The sequence below is a fragment of the Microtus oregoni genome, unplaced genomic scaffold (assembly GCF_018167655.1).
Source record: "Microtus oregoni isolate MIOR12 unplaced genomic scaffold, Mior012 000018F_ref0000195, whole genome shotgun sequence".
In the NCBI taxonomy this organism is placed as follows: Eukaryota; Metazoa; Chordata; class Mammalia; order Rodentia; family Cricetidae; genus Microtus; species Microtus oregoni.
In genome coordinates this window covers 5,942,849-5,965,094 of record NW_024543077.1, presented here as the reverse complement: position 1 = coordinate 5,965,094, position 22,246 = coordinate 5,942,849, and the positions used below count along the sequence as shown (strand labels likewise).

The following is a 22,246-nucleotide window of genomic DNA, read 5'->3' as shown; positions in this document are numbered from 1 at the left end:
AGTTTCATACTCAGAATTCAAGGTTACTTCAGCTATTCTTTATGGCATGAGGTTGATGAGGAGGGAGAGACTCATGAACCTACTACTTCTAAGAAGGGAAATTTCAATTAGTGTAATTTATAACTTATGAGCCCACTGAGGACGGTGTGCGATGCTGTGCTTTAGGCTGTTGGCCGGTCTCTCATTCCTGAGGCTTTCCATGGGGTACAGCATTTCATAGGAATCTCTGTAGGTGGCACTCAGAGCCACTACTCGAGACTGGAGGGCACATGGTTGACTTACTACTGTGTTGTTTTTACCCAGCAATAACCATGGCAGCACTGCACACTTTGAAGTCTTTCACCTCATGACCAGGATTTTGGATGCCACAAGCAGCCTGTGCGTCCCCCTACCTCCTGGTGAGTTTGGCTCTTTGGTTGTCCGGTCATAATAAAGTTGTTTCTCACGTGGTCTCCAGAGAGTAGCGCCCTGAGTTTCAAGATGGCTCCCGAGTGTCTGCAGCCGGCTCTGGTGGAGGATAGCCTTAAGGTTGGTCTCCATTGGCCAGACCTCCCGGAACTGCTAACTCTACCATCACTGCCTCTAGGGAGCAGTTGCATTCCGTTCTCGTGTGCACGTCTAGCTGATCTTGCACCAACGGTGCCCCTGCAGGGAACTTGCTCCTGTGGCTTCTCCTGCTTTCCTCTATGGAGAGACCTGAGGGTAAACACAAAGGAGGGAGAGGTCTGGCTTGGTGTCAAGGATCAGGCTGGCCCTTAAGCGCTTCAGATTCTCAGAGAAGCCCTAAGCAGGCTTCAAAGATACCCTCAGCATATATGTGTACAGTTATTCTTATAAGTGGTCCTTAGAGCAGTCCCTGAATGTGTGGAGTAACTATTTCCCGCCAGGTCACGGACAAGAAATGAAAGCAGTTACAAACACTAGTGGGAGTGGAACAGGGTGATGTTTACATAAGTCAGAGCACAATAAGAAACGCACAAGCTTCTGTTTGCCACAAACATCCACCTTGTGTTGACTTTGTCTCCTTTACTGTAGGAAGAGTTCTAGCACGCAATCAACTCTAACGCTTTAAATGGGCAGAACAGTGGCATCTGCAGGCACAGTGTTATGTAGTAGCTCTCCAGGGATTTCTCAGCTCACAAGCAACTTCTTTTCACATTCCATGGACAGCAACCTCCCTTCCCATGTCCCGGCCTGGGCCACCACCTTTCTTTGTTTCTCTGACTCTACTGTAGACCAGTCTTATAAATAGACTCATGTAGTATTTGTCTCGTCTGTGGCTGGCTTCTTTTAACCTCTGTAGTGCCCTCTAGATCCACTCATTTGTCATGGATGGCAGAATTTCTTCCTTTTTAAAGCTGAGTAAAACATACATGTTTATGTATGTTTATGTGAAACTGAGTATTACATGTTTATGCAATTTCCATGTTATTTTCCTGTTTATCAATGCACATTTGTGTATCTTGGCTAGTGTGACCAGTTCAATGAACATTAGTGTACAAATCTTTTTAAATACCTCGCCTTTAATTTTTTTGGGTGCTCAGAGGTTATGGGATCAATGCTGGTTCCATTTTCAGCTTCTTTGAGAGGGTTCATGCAGTCTCTCATAGTGACTGCACCGAGTTAGAGTCCACCAGCAGTACTCAACGGTTTGAGTTTCTCCACACTCTTCTGACACTTACCCCTGTTTTGGATGCTGAGAGGCGGGAGGTGATACCAGTGTGGTTTTCATTTGTATTTCACTGGTTAGAGATACTATCTCTCTATGTAATTCTTGACTAGTTGTACGGCTTCTTTAGGGAAAAAAAACAACTCTGTCTAGATCTCCTACATGTTTAATAAAATCAGTTGTCATCTGGCTACTGACTTGTTTTATTATTTGTATGTTCTGGATATCAGCCCCTTATTAGATTTCTGGTTACAAGTATTTTCTTTCTCATCTTGTGCCTGCCTTTACACTCTGTTACCTTCCTTGCTTTCCTTCACCCCTGAGCCCCTCAACCCCATCCCCCCCACCCCATTGCATCCTTCACCCCTGAGCCCTTCAACCCCATCCCCCCACCCCATTGCATCCTTCACCCCTGAGCCCCTCAACCCCATCCCCCCGCGCCCTATTGCAGGCTCAGGCAGCTCAGGGTGACTGCAAACTTTCACAGCCAAGGCCTTGAACCCCAGGTTCTCTTACGGCCACTCCGAGTGCTGGGATTGCCGGTGTGATTCAGCATGCCATTCCTGGCTTCTCCTTGTCTGTTAAATGCCATGTTTTCTAGATGATAAGGGAAGAGAGGGTAAAGTGACACTGTGTGCGTGTGCATGCGTGTGCAGGTGTGTGTGTGTACAAGGGGTCAATACGTGCATGTGTATAAGGGTGCTTGCTTTTCAGGTCTGCAGGACTAGGGAGATTGTTTGAGTTTCAAGAGTCGCACACTTAAGTAAAAGAAAAGAGTGACGAAGTAGCAAGTAGAGTTTTGTTTTAGGTTTTTTGTTTTTGATTTTCTTGTGTCCGCACCCCCCCCCCCAGACAAGGTGCTTGTCCTGGAACTAGCTCTGTAGACCATGCTGGCCTTGAACTCACAGAGATCCACCTGCCTCTGCCTCCCGAGTGCTGGGATTAAAGGCGTGCGCCCCCAAAGCGCGGCTCTTGTTTTTGGGATATTGTTTGTTTGTTCTGCTATTTCTCCCCCGGGGCTACAGCAAGATCAGCAGCCCTGGAGCGATGAGGATTCCTGGCATGAACTGGTGGCTAGTTCTAGCCTGTGTGCTCTGCTCAGATCTGGCCAACAGAGATGAGGCCATGAATAAACCCCTGCCCTTGGGTCTGCGCCAGCGAAGCAGATGAAGGGCCATTTGGATGCTCAGGATTTACGCCGGATTCGAGAAGGAATTTCGAATCCCGGAATAGCATTTCTTGATCTAGCATAAATGCTTTCTTAGGAATAATTTTTGACTTCATTATTCCGGGAAAGCATCCCCAAGCCTACATGGCAACATCAGCCTTGGTTAGTAATACTATAATGTGTTTTGGATCGGGGACTTAGTGAACTCAGTCTATTTTGGTTCATTCACATCTGCCCGAGGACAACATCTGCTCATCATCTGACCCCTGATGTTGCCAGGGATTAGGACGTTCCGCTGCTGGTGACTCACACGTTTAGAGAGGAGATGCCATTCTTTCTCAGAACCCAAACCCCGTCCCTACGCATCATTTGTTCTGCCGCACGCACCCCCGTACGCACCCTTGTACGCACCCCCCCGTACGCACCCCCTGCACGCACCCCCCGCACGCACCCCCCACACGCACCCCCCGCACGCACCCCCCCCCCCCGCACGTACCCCCGCACGCACCCCCTGCACGCACCCCGAGAGCAGCTATGGTCCTTTGTCAACCCCGCATCTCGTTGGTTGTTCAGCATGTACACGTGGCCGTGGGACTCTGCCTGTGCTGGGTACAACTTGAGTCAGCTTGACATAAGCTACAGTCGTCTGAGAGGAGGAAACCTCAACTTCTCAATTGAAGAATTACCTGCATAAGATTGGGGCGTAGGCGAGACTATAGGGCATTTTCTTCACTAGTGATCAATGGTAGGGGTTCACCCGTTGTGGGCGGTGCCATCCCTGCGCTGGTGGTCCTGGGTTCTATAAGAAAGCAGGCTGAGCAAGCAATGAGGAGGGAGCCAGTAGGTACTCCTCCTCTGTGGTCTCTGCATCAGCTCCTGCCTCCAGGTTCCTTCCCTGTGTGAGTTCCTGCCTCTATGGCAGGATGATGAGCTGTGATTTAGAAGGTGTTAGTGAAATAAACTCTTTCCTCCCCAAGTTGCTTAGGTTCTGGTGTTTCACCACAGCCAGAAACCCTAGCTAGGACACTTCCCCTCGTCTTCTTTCCCCCTCAGTGCCCCCAGTCCATCTCGTACATGTCCAGGCCATGGTGTTCCTACGGGTCCTAGGATAGTCTTGAGATGGTGCTCCTATCCATTCCTTATCTGCTGGCATATTAATATTCCCAAAGTAAAGTCCGGTTCATCTTTCATCATGCTCAGAGACCTTCAGTGACTCCTCAAAGGTTCCTGGATTGACAAATCTTTTTTGGTAGCATTGAGCATTGGGTCCTTGTTATGTGTACACATGCGTAGAACTGGTCACATGCAAACGTGTGATTAATTTATGATGAACTGATCGCCAGCTCTACCAGACTGCAAGCTGAACTAGAGTGGTGACGTCACTGTTTTGTCCGTTACCCTACTACTGCTCCTGCTTGGGGGATGAGAGGGTGCTGACTGAATTTGCTTCGTCCACACTTACCTGTCAATCATTGCTTTTGCCATCAGATTCAACTCAGATGATCACGTCATGTTTCCCAGTGCACCCACGCTCTCTCACCTTAGGTCTGTCCGTATTGTTCTGTTAACTCGGCTCTGAGTTACTGAGGCGGTGTGATCCTCTGGTTAAGAACAGAAGCAACAACCCCCACAGCCCATTTCAGGCTGTTTCAACCTCTCACTGGCTGTTTATAGGATACGGGGAAGTTTCTCGGCGCCTGTGAATCTCAGTTTTCTCATCTATGGAATGCGACTCTATTAATTGCGTCTGATAGTGTTGGGTGTGGAAGAGGTGAGCCCATGCTCACTCAGCGTGTGTCCAGTGCCAATCACGCTGTACCATGTGCTGGGCTCTGTATACTTACTCTCTTCCTCTTAGTAGCCCAGAAGGAAAGGTCGGTGGCTCCATTTTAGAGATGAAGGAAGGGAATTCAGAAAGACAAGTTACTTAGAGCTGGTTGCTCAAATACCGGCAGGATCCGGGGCACAGATGCTCTGCTGCCTCTGGCCTTTTCCACACACCAAGTGAAGAGCTTTCCAAAGATCCCCAAGATGCCAACATTCCAGAGTGGGGTGCTCTTATTCCCACCGGGTCTGGAATCTCCTTCCACGTGCCTTGTATTTGTTCATTGTGATTGGTAGGGTGACTAGAGCCCTGGGGTTGTGGCCTCACTCGGGACTTGGGCTTGAGAGAGAAGGAGAACAAACCTTCCCATCTACTGAATTATTACAGGGTGATGTCACCGACATGCCTTCTTTCTCTATGAGGTGACCAGAGAGTGGGCATACAACTGTTGCCATCTGGTTCTAGGGTTTTTGTTTCTTTAACCCTTCAGCAGAATGGTCCCCATGCCAGCAACATTTCAGCGTGGGTCTGTGGAGTCTGAAGCTCTGCTGTGAAGGACAGTGGAATAATACTGAGCGGGAACCCTACAGGGAGTCCCCTGCACTGCGGCAGTCCCACGGGAGGGGACCCAGGCCCTAAGCACAGAGTTCGGAGCTTCATTTACATGATTAACTCGTTCCCTCTGGAGCCTGAGGTGTTGGCTGCTCACACCTGCTTCTGTTCCGCTCATCCCAGGTTTCCACTCTCTGCACACACTCCTTGGGGTACACTGTCTCCCTTTGTACAACCTGCTGCACTACATCGATAACGGGGTGCTGCTACTCACGGAGACCGCGGTCACCAGGCTTATGAAGGGTAAGCAAGTCTGAGTTGACCACAGGGGGTTTCAGGGCTGACTTCTGGCCATCTCCCTTTGTACAACCTGCTGCACTACATCGATAACGGGGTGCTGCTACTCACGGAGACCGCGGTCACCAGGCTTATGAAGGGTAAGCAAGTCTGAGTTGACCACAGGGGGTTTCAGGGCTGACTTCTGGCCATGTGGCACTCAGTCTGGCTACACTCAGAGGGGCCCCACGCACAACTTAATGTTCCGCAGTAAGATAGTGAAGTTGTTTGTGAGACAGGGTTTCTCTGTGTAGCCTTAGCTGTCCTGGAACTCGGTAGACCAGGCTGGCCTCGAACTCACAGAGATCCCCTTGTCTCTGCCTCCCAAGTGCTGGGATTAAAGCCGTGTGCTACCACTGCCTTGAAGGTCTTATTATTTGAGCATCTGTCTATTTTCCCCGTTTACTACAAATTCTTAGCACATCCCACTTCCTAGAACCTCCCTTCAGGCTAGTCGACAGTTCTTTAGCCCTTCAGGAGGCCCTGAAGAACTCAATCCACATGTTGTCTTTAGTTTTTTTTTTCTGTGTATAGAGTTTTTACTATGAAGAGACTATGTATATGAAGTTTCTGTATATGACGTTTTTACTATGGGAGACTCTGAATTTGTTTTTCAAGAAAGTATTGTGAATTACTTTCAGCCAATTAATTTTGTCACCTTGAATTAGACTTGGAATGCATGAAAAACCAATGAGAGACACAGCGCTCGCTTGAACCTGGGCATTAAGGTCCACCTTGTAATCTTTCCCACGGAAGCCGTTCAGGCATGTGTGTGTGTGTGTTTTGCTAATGTTGTCAAAGCACCTGCCGTGTTCTTCAGCAGCCTCCCGCTCTCAGTTAGTGGGTGGAATTGCTTGGTGGCTGGCAGCCTGTTACAAAACAAAAGTCCCCATAACTGAGTCACAAGCAAAGCTTTCAGAACATCGTTAGCCGTGAACTCAGGGCTGGAACATCTCAGGAGGAAGCGTTCGTGGTTTAAAATTCGCTGCGGTATTGAAACGGATATCTGTATCATATTTGTTAATCTCCACCTCTCTTGTAGATCTGGACAATTCAGAGAAGAATGAACAGCTAAAGTTCAGCATCATCGTGCGGCTCCCTCTGGTAATCCTAAAATTAATTTCCTCTCAAGCCTCGTCCACCCTCCTGCCATGTGTCTTGTAAGAAGACAGTTCCCTTGTTGGCGGAGGTCAATTGAGTGGGCCCTCTTTTCAGCCTTTTCCGTGAGATTCCATCCACCCCCACCCTCTGCACAGCGGGTGCTTCTCGGGTTGGCTGCATTGGAAAGGTGGACGTGGTCTCCTCTTAGGCAACCACGCTGATGTTTACATGGAGTCTGAGTGGGAGGCAGAGGGGAAACATATGCCTTTGACATCGAAACTGATAAGGCTTTGAGCACAGGTGAGGCCTGGAGGTTCTGGAACGGTGTTTCCTCCTCCTCTTACATTTCTGAGCACGGGCAGGCATTACCCGGCCAGAGGAAGAACAAAAGCACAGGAGGAAAACGTCAGGAAGGCACTCCTTGCTCTTTGGTGGGGTATTAGCTCTCAGGGTCAGCAACATGAAAACATGAAATTCCACAGCAAGGTCTTTCGGCCCCCTCACTTTGCAAACTTCCTGACCCTAAGAGCCTGGCCAGTGTGCTGTTTACATACCAAGAGCACGGGGCCTCTGGCACTGGCCATCCTCTGCCCCGTGGCTTTCTGGACCTGTGGCTTTGCCTTGTGGCTGTCCTTCCTGTCACAGGCTTCCTGAGAACAAAGTACCCACCTTTCCCCTGGCTCTGACTCCCAGAGGAACAGTGTTGATATAGTTTGGTCTCCAAATTTGACTTTTTTGTCCCTATGATTTCGAGTATTTAAAGTTTCTGGGACAGATAATAGAAGAGAGACCAACGAAAGCACACAAGCCGCCGCTAGCTTCCTGTCATAATGTCACTCAGGGTTGACACGCTTGTCTCCAGCTCGGAAGGATCTCAGACCCAACATCATTCCAGGAAAAAAAAAAAAGGAAATTGGCGGCATAGCATTAATGCCAAAGTTGCTCTCCTCACGTTGAGGAAAGCTGAGGGAGGGTTTACGAAAACTTCAGAAGCGTAACTCTTGAGCTTGGCCTTTCTCCAGCGGTCATGAGTCAGGGAGGTTCTACATCCCTTTGGGAATATCATGTAGAAGTCAGAAGCTGGTATGTGGTCTGTTCCGTGCACTATGACCTATGCTGTCCTCTGTGATCTTCACCCGTACTCTAGTGTACCGGGCAGAAGGTCTTCCGGCTTTGGGACCATCCCATGAGTTCCAACATCATCTCCCGGAACCACGTGGCACAGATGCTCAGGAGCTACAAGAAAGAGGTGAGCCTCGGTGATGTCCAGACAGTGAGCGTTGCTTGGAGCCCACCTGCATGCCCCGATAGACGTGATTCTGTTTTCTATTGTTCTATTTAAAGCTGCTTGTGTCTTCAAGAAGCGGTCCGTATATAGGGAGTGTATTCTCTTTCAGCCTCGAAACTCTATGATTGGCAAGTCATCGTTCTCAACAGAATTTCTGCCTCTGAACTACTTCATTGACATTCTGGCAGGCCTGGAGTCCTCGCACCAAGGTAGTTCACTCCTCCGTCTAACTTAGGAGTTTCCTTGTCGTGTTGGTCATTCCCAAGTCACAGCTCGATCTGTTTCCTTCCCTAAATACCCTACAAGTCCTTACTAAAACTGATTTTCATTAGCGAGAATACCGTACTTCCTACATTACCCAAGGAATCCTTACCTTTGAAGATCAAAAGGGGCTTGAGGTGTTTAGGGTCTGTTCTGGTTGGTATGAATGTTCTTTAGTGCCAAGCTTTAATGAAATCAACACTCTTTTTTTTTTTTGACTGATAGTAGGGGAACTTGCATAGGACCAGACTAGGGCCTCTGAATGTGGGTGACGGTTCTGTGACTTGGGCAGTCTGTGGGGACACTGGTAGTGGGACGAGGATTTATCCCCAGTGCATGAACTGGCTTCTTGGAGCCCGTTCCCTGTGAAGGGAAATCTTACTCAGCCTCCATATGCGGGGAGGGCTTTGGTCCTGCCTCAACTTGATGTGCCAGACTTTGCAGCCTCTCCGTGGGAGGCCTGACCCTTTCTGAGGAAGGGATGAGGGAGGGAGGGGGAGTGAGAGGAAGGGGCACTGTGGTTGGTATGTAAAATGCTGTCCCCACACGAGCGAGCGAGCATGAGCTGTGTGAATTAGGCTGCGGGTGGCCACTGCTCCACAGCGACTCTCTCTCCCTTCCGCAGCTTCGAGGGATTTCGAAGGCCATGACAGCGTGGACGCAGACTTTGTCGAGGAAGCTGCTCTGAAACACACCTCGGTGCTCTTGGGTTTATGAAAGTTAGCGTGCAGATGGCCTGCGTTCAGCGTCTCGACGCTGTTTCTCCCCGCTTTTCCTGGGAATTCTTATTGCTCCTTAAGAGGGGTAACAGGTCAGAATATACCGTGGAGCTCCTCGGGCTTCGGTTTAGGTCTCAGAAAACGGAGCGCGTCCGCACCCTATCCAGAGAACCAGAGAGCAGTCAAGAGTCAAGATGGCGTCTCGTGTGTGGCAGGAGCAGTGCTCTTCCTGGCGGCTCAGGGCCAGGAGCTAGTTCTGCTGCGTTCCAGGATCAAGTGAAAAAACAGAGGGCACAATGCTTTGAACGGGAAGAGCTAGACAGACCGCTGGAAATAACATAAAACGAGCAGAAAAATTAAATGTTGCAAAGAGGATTTAAGAAGAACCTGGGTTTGGACTAAACAAGACTTGCCATTTCCAGCCCGGAGTAACTGTGACAAACCGCGTTTGTGCATACAGGATGTGAGCAGCCTCTGCCTGTGTGGTGGTTCAGAGGGATGTGTATTTAATGTTTGTATTAATGGGAGTCTGATTTAACGATGCCTTCCCGTTAAACATGACCTCCAGTGCGGAAAGCTGTGGTCTGACTTTTCGCTAAGTTCTGAGCATAGCCTTTTTATTGGCACAGGGCGTGGTGAGCCCATGGGTGTGTTCCTGCAGGACACATGACGACACATGACATCCTCTCTCATCTGTGTCCTACGTCAGGGTCACCCTCACTCACAAGGCTCGACTTCCCCGTTCACTTCTGCTTCTCTCCCTTCTGCTGTTTCCCTTCCCGGTGGTGAAAGTTTAATGACTCTAAATGTCGCTAGCTCATATGCCAATCCACCTCATTTTCTGCCGCCTCTGTTGTCTCTGGAAGCTGCCCCGGCCTATAGGATGTCTCTTCTTGCTTCAGATCAGCCAGGCGTGGGATATGTTGGCAATTATTCAGCAATGTGGAAATGCTGTCTATCTGTATTACTTCTCTTACAAATAACTCTGTACTGGAGAAGGCAGATTTTATTTAGTTCAAATTAAATAAAAAAATCCTCTTTGCAAGTAAAATTCTCACGAACACTTGTGTTTTTAGCCCTTCATCTAGTTTTGCTCAGTTCACTTCCCTCCTCCCATTCTTTGCCTTCGTTTGTTTCTGTTCACACCTGTGTTGCTCCTTTGATTCCCAAAGCTGAGCTTATATGACACATTGTTGAGGTAAACATGGGTTTGATGTGGACACTTGGCTCGTAATTATTCAATAACTTGTTATTCATCGAAAGCTAACATGCAAACTGCTTGGCATTTAACTCTGAAGTTTTGACCCTGTAAAATATGAACATCCTTTTGCAACCAAGCCGAGTCACTGGGTCTCAGAACATGAGTTTGGCCTTCTTATTTCTAAGGTTGGATCAAGTTTCTTCCTCCACTTGGACTTCCTCTCTCTACCCCACAAAAACATCACTTCGTGCTCTAGGGCTAGACAACACACACACACACACACACACGCACGCACACACACACACGCGCGTACACACACACGCACGCACACACACACGCACACACACACGCACGCGCACACACACACACACGCGCACACACACACACACGCACACACACACACGCACGCGCACACACACACACGCACACACACAAACACGCACGCACACACACACGCACACATGCACACACACACACACACACACACACACCTCTGACTGTAAGCCAGACATGTCAGCACCTGGTAGCGTCTGCCTTTTCTCAGTAGCACACGCTACAATGTTTGAGAATCCACCCCTTTCCACTCTTACGGCATTTAAACTCCCTCTCTGCATGTTTTGAATCCTTAAAGAGGTTACCAGCTCCCATGACACAGGAACCCTTTAGGGTGCAGTATTTCTTTTATTAGCTAAATGGCTCAAACAGCTGAAGGCTCTCACTAGCTGTTTGCTTCAAAACAAGGAGGCCAACCTCAGGACTCACAAGATGGGAGTAACTTATATTTACTCTCCAGTGTGGCAGGACCTAGGGGGCTTGGAACAGGATGTTGGATTTAACAAAATAAAAGTATGGTATTTCTCTGTCTCCCAGAACTGGACATGAGTGAAATTCACAATGGCGACCAGCACAAAAGAAATAGCTTAAACATATTAGTAAATGTTCAAATACAGGTTTCACATACTAGCGAATCGTCAAGTCTAACAAAAGCACTGGAATCAGAAAAATACATGAAGCAAAAATTGGAGCAAATTAGTAAAACTATTCCTACAGGAGTTATGTAAGTGCAGAATTTTGGCAGAGATCTTGAAAATCAGGTATCAGAATTTAAAATGTTCATGAACTTGTTTGTGAAAATGCACTTTTAAGAAATGAATCAGGACTTAAATATTTTTGCAGCAAAAAGAAAAAAATTCCCTGTACAATTGAACTGCAATAGCATTGCTTGAGCAGCAAGCTTCCCATTGCTCCGTACAGGGCTTCAGGTGCTGCTGCAGAGGGGACAGTCAGGTGTCTCCTGTTGGGTATCTCCTGTCGTGTGTCTCCTGTCGTGGGTCTCCTGTCGTGTGTCTCCTGTCGTGTGTCTTCTGTCGGGTGTCTCTTGTGTGTCTCTTGGGCTACTTCCCTCTTCAGACAGTCAGTACCTGTTTTTCTTTTAATAGAAAAGACCACTCTAATTTCTGTGTGTCTCTGAGAAGTTATTTATTTTGTATTTTTACAGTGTTTTCTCTACTATACATTCCTGAAATGTAGTCGACATAAACAGTAAAAAGGAAAGACGTGAGCAATGAAAATTCTCTAATTGTAGTCTGTGCTCCATTTGATGTCATACAGTGTGGACTGGTTGGCGAACGTGAGAACCGTGTCTCGCTCCCTTGTTGACTGTGCCCAACTGATGGTGGAATTAGAACCCTGGTGGTCGTTCCCCACTGCAGGTCTGGTGAAGCCTGGACCGGTCCACGCGCTTAGATTTCAATGGGCTTCACCACAGGCTTCCTTATGTGCCTTCTGTTGGCTCCAGTTTCTGAGGGCTTGAATGGAGCCAGCGCCCCGTAGGGTTTGGGCAGAGGAAGCGCGGTTTCTACTTCAGGTATGTAGGCATTTGGGCGCTGCTCTGCCGTCGTGTAAACACCGTTGGGCAGCTGCCGGTAATCTGTTTCCATGTATTCCTGCAAATGGAGGAATTTCAGTTTATTTCAATTTTCTTTAGGCACTGAACTTACTTCTCCTTGGGTCCTAAGGCGCAGCCTTTAGCTCTGCTAGCTGATACTCACCTGTACTTAGTTTTTATTTTACTCTTTGGGGGCCACGACCCAGCTCTCAAATAAATATACGGAGACTTATTTATGAATGCCTGGCCTTAGCTTGACATATTTCTAGCCAGCTTTTCTTAAATTATCCCATCTACCTTTGCTTCTGGGTTTTTTACTTCTCTTTATTCTATATATTTTACTTCCCCTACTTCGTGGCTGGCTGTGTGGCTGTGTGGTTGGCCCCTGGCATCCTCCTCTCCTTCTTTTCTTGCTCCTCCTCCTCCTTGTTTATTCTCTCTGCCCACCAACCCTGCCTATCAGTCTCTTGTTGTAATAGGAGCGGCGGGCTGCGTCCCCAGCACCCGGCCGCCCCCACGGTTAGCTTTACCCGAAATAATTACACGGAAACGGTATTCTTTTAAATACTACCTGACCCATTAGTTCCAGTTTCTTATTGGCTAGCTCTTACATATCGATCTAACCCATTTCTAATAATCTGTGTAGCTCCACGAGCTGGCTTACCAGGAAAGATCTTAACCTGCGTCTGTCTGGAGTGGGAGAATCATGGCGACTCTCTGACTCAGCTTCTTTCTCCCAGCATTCTGTTCTGTTTACTCCGCCTACCTAAGGGTTGGCCTATGAAATGGGTCTAGGCAGTTTCTTTATTAATAAGAAATCACTCCCACATCAGTCTCTCTCCTGCCTCCCTGTTGGCCATTTAGCTCTTTATTAGACCAATCAGGTGTTTTAGGCAGGCAATCACAGCTTCACAGAGTTAAACAAATGCAACACATCTTTGCATCATTAAACAAACACATTCCTCAGTGTAAAAGAATGTAACGTATCTTAAAATAATATTCCACAACATTCGGCAGAGGGGATGAGGACAGGAACGGGAAGCCCGCCCCACCTCTGTGGCCTGTCGTCTGCATGGGTGTGGGCATAGCTCAAGCACCATGCTGATGCTGGGGCTTGGTGTGGGAACCCTTGCGCGGTGGGTTCCACATGCACCGGGCGTCAGCTCACCGTCTGTGGTTGGGCTCTGTTGGTTCCACAGTTTTGACAAAGGCAGCCAAGCTTTTCCTTTGTCACTGGGGGCAAATGTTAAAGCAGAAAAGATTGGCATGGAATCAGAGGGAATGGCAAGCCATGTGGTTTAACTTCAGGGTCAACTCTCTGCCTGTGCTCACGGGAAACAACTCCCCTGCAGCGCTAATGTGAACTATATGGTAGAGAAAGACAGAGGGACGCCACGGGGGGATGCCACAGGGGAACCCCAAGTGTCCAAGGAAGGGTGATCCTAGGGAGCCCAGAATTATAAGCCAGACCCCATGCTCAGGTGTTCCTGTGTCTTTGAATGCACCTTTCAAGGTCTTGGGTGAGAAAGTGAAACAAGACCCTTGCAGAACCATTCATGTGACAGTCTGAGCAAACTGTCCCCATGGTGTGGTCATCTGGACAAGAGACGCCTCGTTCTAATCTTAAAACTATTGAGCGATCATGGAGTTATATGGATGAACGAGGAACCCAACTTGCTGGTGGCTTCCATGACCAAGCAAGACCTTGGTCGCTGAGGAGGAGAAAGGGGTGGCATAGGGATCTATGACACATACCAGGTGTGGTTCTGTCAAGGGCTGAGGTAGCCATAATATGGCTGTAAAGACCGTGACAGATGAACATGGAAGAGTCAGGTGTGGTGTGAGCAAGTGTTGGAGGACAGATAAAGCCATGTTAGAGGTAAAGCCAATGTTAGGGTAGTCATAGACCTGCAGGGAGAGGCCGTAGTGTTCAGACGTCACAGTCCAGGGTACGACTGTGGGCTGGGCCTTGGTGCTTGTCAGGTGATCTTCAGGGAGGAAGGCGGTGCTTTGGACTACTAGTACAAAGTCTTCTCTCCACAGCAAACCCCTTTCTACTCGCCATTCATTCATGTGCTGGAGTGGGAGACTTTCACACACAGGTTGAGTGTGCCTACTAGCAAACTCTGAGGTCCAAAAGGTTCCAAACCTTTTTAGGGTTGATATGACGTCAAAAGTAGATAATTCCACACCTGACATCATATTATATTGCAGTCAAAATACAAATATACTAAAATATCATATTAAAATTACCCATGTGTATGAAGTATATATGAAACAAATGAATCTGGGATTTAAAGTTGGGCCCCACTCCCTAAATATCTCATGAAAATCAGAAAATTCAAAGCATCTCTTCTACCAAGCCTTTCAGATAAGGGGCCACCCACCGCATCATGCGAAGACAGACTCCTAAGGCAACCTCTCCTGGCACACGGCGCCGCATGGGAGTCAACACTTACCTGGGACTTCTCAGCGGTGGCAAAGGCATACATTTCTTCATCTCGGAGAACCTTCAGCCAGTCCTTCTCGATTTCTCTGTTGAGTGGCAGGCCCTTTTCTATCCTGGAACTGCAGGAGAAGATGAATTCTTCTTTCTCCCTCACCTCCTTCTGGAGTTCAATGGTCAGGGCTTGCTTCATGGACAACTCGGCAACCAGGGCCATCATTTTCTCAGTAGCATCTTTGATCCGTTTTTGGTAGCCATTCATCTAGAAGTAGAGAGCCCGAGGTTAGTTCGTAGAGGTATTCCGTGAGGATGCAGAGAAACAAGAGACTTCTGGCCGCCTGGTGTGGGCAGTCTTCCCTGGAGGAGCAAACAATTGACCAGGATTCACAGACAATCCCTGAGAAAGGCTGCAGGACTGAGCCTGCTTGGCTCTCTCCTCTGTTGCCATGAAAAAGCATTGACAGAAGAGACTTGTGGAGAAAGGGACTTTGGCATACACTTCTGTTATTGAGGGAAGTCAGGGCAAGAATCCAAACAAAAACCACAGAGTACTAATCCTGCCTATTGGTTTATCCTCTGATTCATTTATTGGGTTGTGCTCAGCTAGCGTACACACAAAGCCTACATTTGACTGCCACAGAGGGCTATGCTCCCAACAAACGACAGCCACGACATCCTCTTATTGATCTTGGCAGTAGATGTTCCTTCTTCCCAAGTGCCTATACGTTGTGTCTCATTGGCAAAACTAACCAGGATAGAACCCAATGTTTGGTTATGTCAATAAGAAAAAACAAAGAAATAAAAAGGCTTATCTTCCAGGTTGGAGAGCACTGAGGGCTGGCTAGCTTAGTGTTTGTTTTTAAGAGGTAAGGAGGAGAGGGGAGTGTTCTCCATGCCTAAGTTCTCGCCTACTCATAAGCTTTGGCTGTAATGATAATATGGGTGTATCGGTTTGAGCCCTTCCAGCTGTCTGAGGGCCTTTCTGGCCCCTCTGTGTTTCTCTAGTATTACAAGTAATTTCCAGAGATTCTGCCATCAGCTTTGAGAAATCGCCTTTCAATAAAAAAGTGACTTTCTCTCAAGTGAGGGAAATTCATTTTGCAAAGGAAAGGAAGGAGATGTTTACAGAAACATGGGGGAGGGCGCTAATTCAGACAAAGCCCATTGGCTTAAATGAGTCTTATCATGTCTTTGTGTATGAGGCCCAATTGTATACACTACGGCCACTGGGCTCACCAGTACAGAAGTGCAAAGGCCACACAAAAAGGTGTTTTCACCATTTTAAGGCGAATTTTCACAGTCGTTTCCAGTATAACTTTGGCAAAGCTGTCTCCAGCACAGGGCTCAATGTTTACTCACTCCTCCTCATTTCTCTAGCATTTATTATATGCAAGGAACTGAGAAGCTAAAAGAGGAAGAGATCCTACCCTAGGGAGCCTAGTCTGGGGTATCAGAACCCTTCACCCTCATCAGACAGGGCAGCTGCACTCAGGGGTATGGATGTAGACCTTCGTTTATGTCCTCCTTTCTCTCGCTGCCTAGAGAGTGTGTGCCCCTTGGCTCTATGTGTCCGCCTCAGGTGTGGTGGGACAGGACGTAACAAGTGTTCAGTAGCTTCTGCTAAGTGTTAACACCCTCTTCTGGAGGATGTTCAAAGAGCCCACAGAAGCCAGGCAAGAGCACCATCCTCTACGGTGCATGTAGCCATTGCCTTCCTCCTGCCAGTTGTTGCTGTTAGTAGTGACGCCCCTTGCGGCTTCAAGTCTCCAACCAGCCTAGGGATTGTGTGCCTGCTGCTGTCTTTCTCCAATCGTCCCTTTTCATCTGTGGGCTCTGGCTGAATTCTGGATTGGAGCAATTTCTACTCGGACCACTGAAAAAGTGAGGCTTTCTGCTTGGAAAGAAATGGAAAGGGTTTTGCTTTGTACACAAACTACAAAGGTAACGATGGTTATATTTGAGAAGTTCTCTTGCCAACTAAAACGTAAGTGCTTCTTGCCCTTGAGAAGCTTGGGCTTCCTTCCTGTGAAGTGGATTCGCTCAGGGAGCTGAGTTCAGGACTAATATTTACATTTTTCTGTATTTCTAAACTCATAAAGCTTCATCTCACTAGTGTTTCTCAACAAGTTAAGAGTGGGAAGCGAGAGGTGATAGCGGAAGTTGGGGCCGGGAGAGGGTGAGGGGTGGGGAGATCGATTCGCTCAGGCAGACCTTCTTGGCTAAGAGCAGCGTGTCCTCCTTGCAAGTCTGGGTTTTGCCTCTGAGCCTGTTGGTGAGCTGGGACACGTGCTCATAGATGAAATCCTTCTCCAGTAGCTTCTCCTCCTTCTTGGCCAACTGAAGCTCCAGCTACGGTTGGAAACAATTTCAGCAGGAGTAAAAACAACTTATGTAAGGCACGGTCTCATTCACAGCTGATCCTCCACCACACGACAGAGACACACTGCTCTCTGAGCTGTGGAAATACCTCTGACAGTCCCCAGAGCTGGGCCCTGTCCGGAGACACCCTGGGAGCTCTTCTGCCCTGGGTGGACAATGGGCTTCTGGCTCTTTATGGTACCCACAATGCCAGTCTTTTCAGATATCCCCACCAGGATGACCAATTAACATATTCATTCAAGAAGACAAAATGAGTTATCGGACTAGGAAAGAAGGGCGCCTTTGAACCTTACGAGACCTGGATAGAGGTGGGCGGTCCTTGGGCTTCCCACAGGTCAGGGAACTCTGATTGCTCTTCGAGCAGATGAGGGAGGGGGACTTGATCGGGGGAGGGGGGGGAAATGGGAAGCGGTTGCGGGGAGGAGGCAGAAATCCTTAATAAATAAATAAATTAAAAAAAATAAAATACTACACAGATTACCACTAGAAAAAAAAAAGAAGGGCGCCTTTGAACATTCAGACTACTGATATTTACTTCCTTGGGTAAATATCTGAATCGAAGGTAGAATTTAGGACGCGTCACAACTAGGGAACAGCTAGTAGCTAGAAGGATGAAGAAGGATGGGCCTGCCAAAGGGGAAACAGTACCGCTTCCTGTGTGAGCAGAGAAAGGCATGTTTAAACAGGGCATTTACCATGTCTAACTTCTTGACCATTTCTTCTTCGGTCAGATCTTTCCCGGGAATGAAGCGGATTCTGCCCTTGCTGTTGGGGTTGACAAAGCGTTTCTCCAGGCTTTTGATTCTGTCTGCACACTGGGAGAACTGTTGGACAAGAAACACACTTCAGCTTTAATGTGACTCTTCAGATGGTGTGGGCAGGATCCTCGGCTCATCGGTGGAGCTACACAGATGCTGTGTGGAATGGACCCTGCACGTCTGTCTGTCTAGAGAGAAGGCTGAATCCCCAGCCCTTCCATTGCTCCCAATTGTGTGTGCCATTCAAGGGATGCTGTGTGGAATGGACCCTGCATGGGAAGGTGGCGTCTGTCTGTCTGTCTAGAGAGGAGGCTTAATCCCCAGCCCTTCTATTGCTCCCAATTGCATGTACCGTTCATGGGCTGCTGTGTGGCTAAGGGCTCAGAGTGGTCCTTGCTGCCCCACTGCCGGTGTTTCAGAGACAGGGGCAGCAGATGGAGGAAGGTCATTGGCTAATAAAGGAACTGCCTTGGCCCATTTTATTGGTTAGAAGATAGGTGGGAGGAGTAAACAGAACAGAACGCTGGGAGGAAGAGGAAGTGAGCTCAGACTCGACAGCTCTCCTCTCGGGAGCAGACGCCTCAGAGAGACGCCATGCTCCTGGCTCCTGGGCAGATGCACGCTATGAAGCTCCGACCCAGGATGGACATAGGCTAGAATCTTCCCGGTAAGCGCACCTAGGGGCGCAACACAGATGATTAGAAATGGGCTAAATTAATATGTGAGAATTAGCCTAGAAGAGGCTAGATAGAAATGGGCCAAGCAGTGATTAAATGAATACAGTTTGTGTGTTGTTATTTCGGGCATAAGCTAGCCGAGCAGGCAGCCGGGGTGCTGGGGACACAGCCCGGCCGCCCCTATTTACAACAGGCAGGGAGCTGGATTCCTGCGTTGGCGGTGGCCTTAAAGATGTCCCACAGAAGGAAGTTAGTTATCAGGCCAATCCAGCTTGTGCTCAGTCACGTGTGTCCTCTTTGCTGAAGAGACTCTGAATAGATGACAGCCCTGACATCACTGAGACACGGAGGGGGACGGCGCTCATAAGGACGTTAGTCACACTCACCCTTAGCTTCCAAAGGGGGAGGTAGCACCGTGATGACCCTAAGCTCTGTTTGCAGCTTCCTACCATTTGTGTAATTGCTTTTCAGGGACTTTTGGTTTCTCATGTGGCAGGCGGCAAAGATGAGGCTTGATCCCATGGGGTAAAACAATAGACTATTGTACAGTGGTTCTCAGCCTGTGGGCCATGGCCATTGGGGCATACCTACTTCCAGTGCTCTCAGGAACCGAGACACTGCTCAGGGGCAAGATTCCAAGACTAGCTTTATGGTTGGGGTCAGCACAACACGGGGGACTGTATTCAAAGGTCACAGCACTAGGGAGTCGAGAACCGCGCTTTGGTGCTAGAGACCACAATCAGGAGTGACACAGATAAAACTTTAGAGTTTTAATTGATGGCACTCTTCTCTGTAACAAGAATTTTAAGTGGTGACATTTAAAAACAGTGACAGAAATGATTAGTAGTAACACCTCTTGATGTTTCCTTTTTTTTTTCATAGAGGAAACTAAGAAATAAATATGGGGCTTTCTGATCACAACCTATGCCTACAGAGGGCTGGATGGATGCCTCGCGGGGAACTGGCTGCTCCTGCAGAGAACCTGGCTTCAGCTCCCAGCACCCACACGGCAGCTCACAGTCATCCATAGCTCTAGTTCCAGGGGGTCTGATGCCTCCTTCTGATCACTGTGGGTACTAGGTGTGCGTGTGGTGTGCACGTCCACACGTGCAGACGAAATCCTCACAGCCACTAAAGAAAACCAGACCAATGCCTCCACTTAATTCTCTCACTGGGAATTTAAGGGCACGGTTTCCACTTTCTGTATGAAAACAATGTTCTTGGGTCTTACACTAGCTCATGGGATTTCCAGGACTGCTGAAATGGATCAATTACTGCAAGGTCCAGGAGAACATGATTCATGATAGCTCTTGGGATTTGGGACAATTAAAATCTGTTTCAAAATAATCGAAAAGAAAAAAAGCAATCTGAAAATGATGCAAATCGGGAAAACGACAGAATGCAAGAACTCAAGATGGACACCAGGCTGTGATAAGAGCCAAGAGCTGGAGGACAGTGGGCGAGCGTGGCCTGCCCTATGCATGCGCGGCATTTCACACCTTGACTCTCCAGGCCCTCAGTTGGCATGGATACAATCACGTGTCAAGTGCAGTTTGAGAACGAATGGGTGCCTTTCAACACAGCTGCTCCCAATCACGAATGGCCCACAGGTCTCAATGTATAGGCCGCCAAGATGATAGTGGCGTGCTGACAGACATGGTGTATGGCAGCATGAAGTACATAACAGGTCTGTCTTGTTAAAACTGAATCCTTATTTCACTGTAGGTAGCTGCTACTTCTAAGAATGAGTAATTTTTTATTATCAAATCTTCTGGGGGAGAGGCAGATAGGGGAGCGGAGAAAAATGTAGAGCTCAAAAAAATTAATAAAAAAATTCTCTGAATTATGCAAATGTCAAAAACACATAAAAGAGAGAATAACGTGAACTCCCACACAGTTCTCTCAGCTCCAGCATTCCCAACACGGCTGCTCCAGTTCCCTCCTTCATCCACGCCTCCGTGACTTCCAGCACCTGTGGGACCACACATCATCCAGGTGCCTCTGCGTGAGTAGTTGGGTGTAGTGGCACACACCTTTAATCCCAACACCTGCGTGTCTCAGCAGAAACCAGTTTTCTTTTTTCTCCTCTCCTCTCCTGTCCTCCCCTTTCCTCCCCTCCCCTTTCCTCCCCTCTCCTCTCCGCCTCTCCCCTCCCCTCCCCTCCCCACTCCTCCTCCTCCTCCCCCCCCTCTCTTACAGGGTCTTATTGTACAGCCTTGACAAAGTCATAAGAATTCTCCTGCTTCAGCCTCTCAGGTGCTGGGATTACAAGTTTGCACCACCACATCCAGTTTAAAACACATGAAATTAAGATAAAAATTACCTACAGTACCATTTCCCATATAAAATATGACCAACTCTCATATATGCCTACTGAGTTTATAATTTCTCCACTATTATATAAACATAGTATATACTAATGTCTATAATTTATAGTTTGACCATGTTTCTTCAATAAATATATAAAAATTGAAATGGCGGAAGGCGGGGCTATTGTCAGGTGAAAAGTGGTTTAGGAGAACGCAATAAATGGGAAGAAGGAAGATTAGCGTGGTCCGGTGGACGCAGTGCTGATTTGCCGCTAACCTCAAAAACTGTGCCTCTGGAATAGAGAATCTGGTCCGTTTGACAACTTGGTAAAGCCCCTTTTGTTAGACATCCTGGTGTTGCTCAAGGGCAAAGACAGACTGGAAGCTGCGTACTGGGAAAGAGCTGGAGAAAGCCCTACTCTTCTGTAAAACGGAGCACGCTTAGTCGAGAGTCTCAGGTGCCCTGCAGGATGGTGAGCCTGGAGGCGAGTGGAATAGAAAGGCCGCAAAGACAGCCATGAGACACAGACCGTCTTGGGAGCCTGCGCAGTCGTGGCGCAACCCCGGAAAGCTTTGAGGGGTATGGGTTTCTGAGGTCTAGCATGGAGTTCTTTGCTTCTCTGGAATGTAGTCTCACACACTGCTCTCAGAGACATTCAGTGAAAGCTGTCAAGGACCTTGCACACACGGTGTTGTGTGGACTGAGGAGGACACCCGTCCGTAGTCTACCCTGGAGGAGCACAGAAATGGAGCAGGTGCTGTGTGCAGGCTGACCACTGGTGGAAGCTGGCGTCAGAGCCAGGGAATAAGCGGGGAGATTCTCCCGGAGCCTTGGTGGGGAGCATTTCAGTCAATTGTCCTGAATGGGAGCAGCTATGGCTAAAAATCAGGCGAGCATGGCTATAAATGACCCTGACGTAGCTGCACAGCTGGAAGATGCTATCTGTCATCTATATAGAGTTGATCTATCGCAGTGCATTGAGGTATGGAAGCCGACCCTGTGTCCACGCCCACACATCCTTCCCATGAGCTAAAATGTGCGCAGAGAGAAGGAGACTCGCTCTCAAATTTCTGACTGTTATTCTCGGGAACAGAATTTCTTTCTCTTTGTCATTTTGTTCTTTTTCTGTCTTGATTAACTGAATGCACCTTAATTAATAACCAGAAATAAAATCCCCAAACAAGGGTGACACTTTAGAATGCGGGGTGGGATTTGTTCTTGCGACCCTGCTTGAGGCAGTGGGGAAAAGCGTGGGTCACAAATATGTCGGTCCAGTTTTTCCTAGTTCATAAAAGTCTCCTGGTAGAGAACGTTGGCATCTATCCTCATTTCAGTCTTTGCTGTTGGGGACCACGGAGGTGAATGAAGTGTGCAGGCTGAGGAGCGGCAGTGCAGAGCAGGTCATTCCTCCCTCCCCTGAACGTCAGAAATGCTCGCTGTGGCGGAAAAGGCATTTCCCGTCCTCTCCGCACTCAGCAGGCTGAGGCAGGGGGGTCGCGATGGGCGTGAAACTAGCCTGGTCTATACAGGCGTCTCAGACCAACAAAGGCTACAAGACCCTGCCTCGATAAGCCAGGGGGACTAAACGTCACATCTAGGTGGTCTCCAGCCACATCAGTGCCAAAATTAGGCTGCAGGTATTGAGAGCCTAGATCCCTCTGGATGGAG

The 22,246-nt window shown here is 48.3% G+C and overlaps 2 protein-coding genes across 3 annotated transcripts in view; one reads left to right on the top strand and one right to left on the bottom strand.

Annotated features, from left to right (window-relative positions):
* Positions 1 to 9,959, top strand: part of LOC121458895 (gamma-secretase-activating protein-like) — an 88,399-nt gene extending 78,440 nt beyond the window's left edge. The window contains exons 26-31 of one of the 2 annotated variants that reach the window (XM_041668262.1): positions 304 to 398; positions 5,398 to 5,517; positions 6,593 to 6,654; positions 7,799 to 7,900; positions 8,049 to 8,148; positions 8,826 to 9,959. In XM_041668262.1, coding sequence (XP_041524196.1) covers positions 304 to 398; positions 5,398 to 5,517; positions 6,593 to 6,654; positions 7,799 to 7,900; positions 8,049 to 8,148; positions 8,826 to 8,917 — 571 coding nt within the window. In that variant the 3' untranslated portion in view covers positions 8,918 to 9,959. The remainder of the gene's footprint in view (positions 1 to 303; positions 399 to 5,397; positions 5,518 to 6,592; positions 6,655 to 7,798; positions 7,901 to 8,048; positions 8,149 to 8,825) is intronic. The other variant, XM_041668261.1, reaches the window with a different exon arrangement.
* Positions 9,960 to 11,593: 1,634 nt separating this feature from the next.
* The window catches only part of LOC121458607 (coiled-coil domain-containing protein 146-like), a 102,127-nt gene continuing 91,474 nt past the window's right edge, over positions 11,594 to 22,246 (bottom strand). The window contains exons 15-18 of the mRNA XM_041667923.1: positions 17,529 to 17,657; positions 16,666 to 16,803; positions 14,468 to 14,716; positions 11,594 to 12,066 (exon numbers count right to left, since the gene is read on the bottom strand). Coding sequence (XP_041523857.1) covers positions 11,863 to 12,066; positions 14,468 to 14,716; positions 16,666 to 16,803; positions 17,529 to 17,657 — 720 coding nt within the window. The 3' untranslated portion in view covers positions 11,594 to 11,862. The remainder of the gene's footprint in view (positions 12,067 to 14,467; positions 14,717 to 16,665; positions 16,804 to 17,528; positions 17,658 to 22,246) is intronic.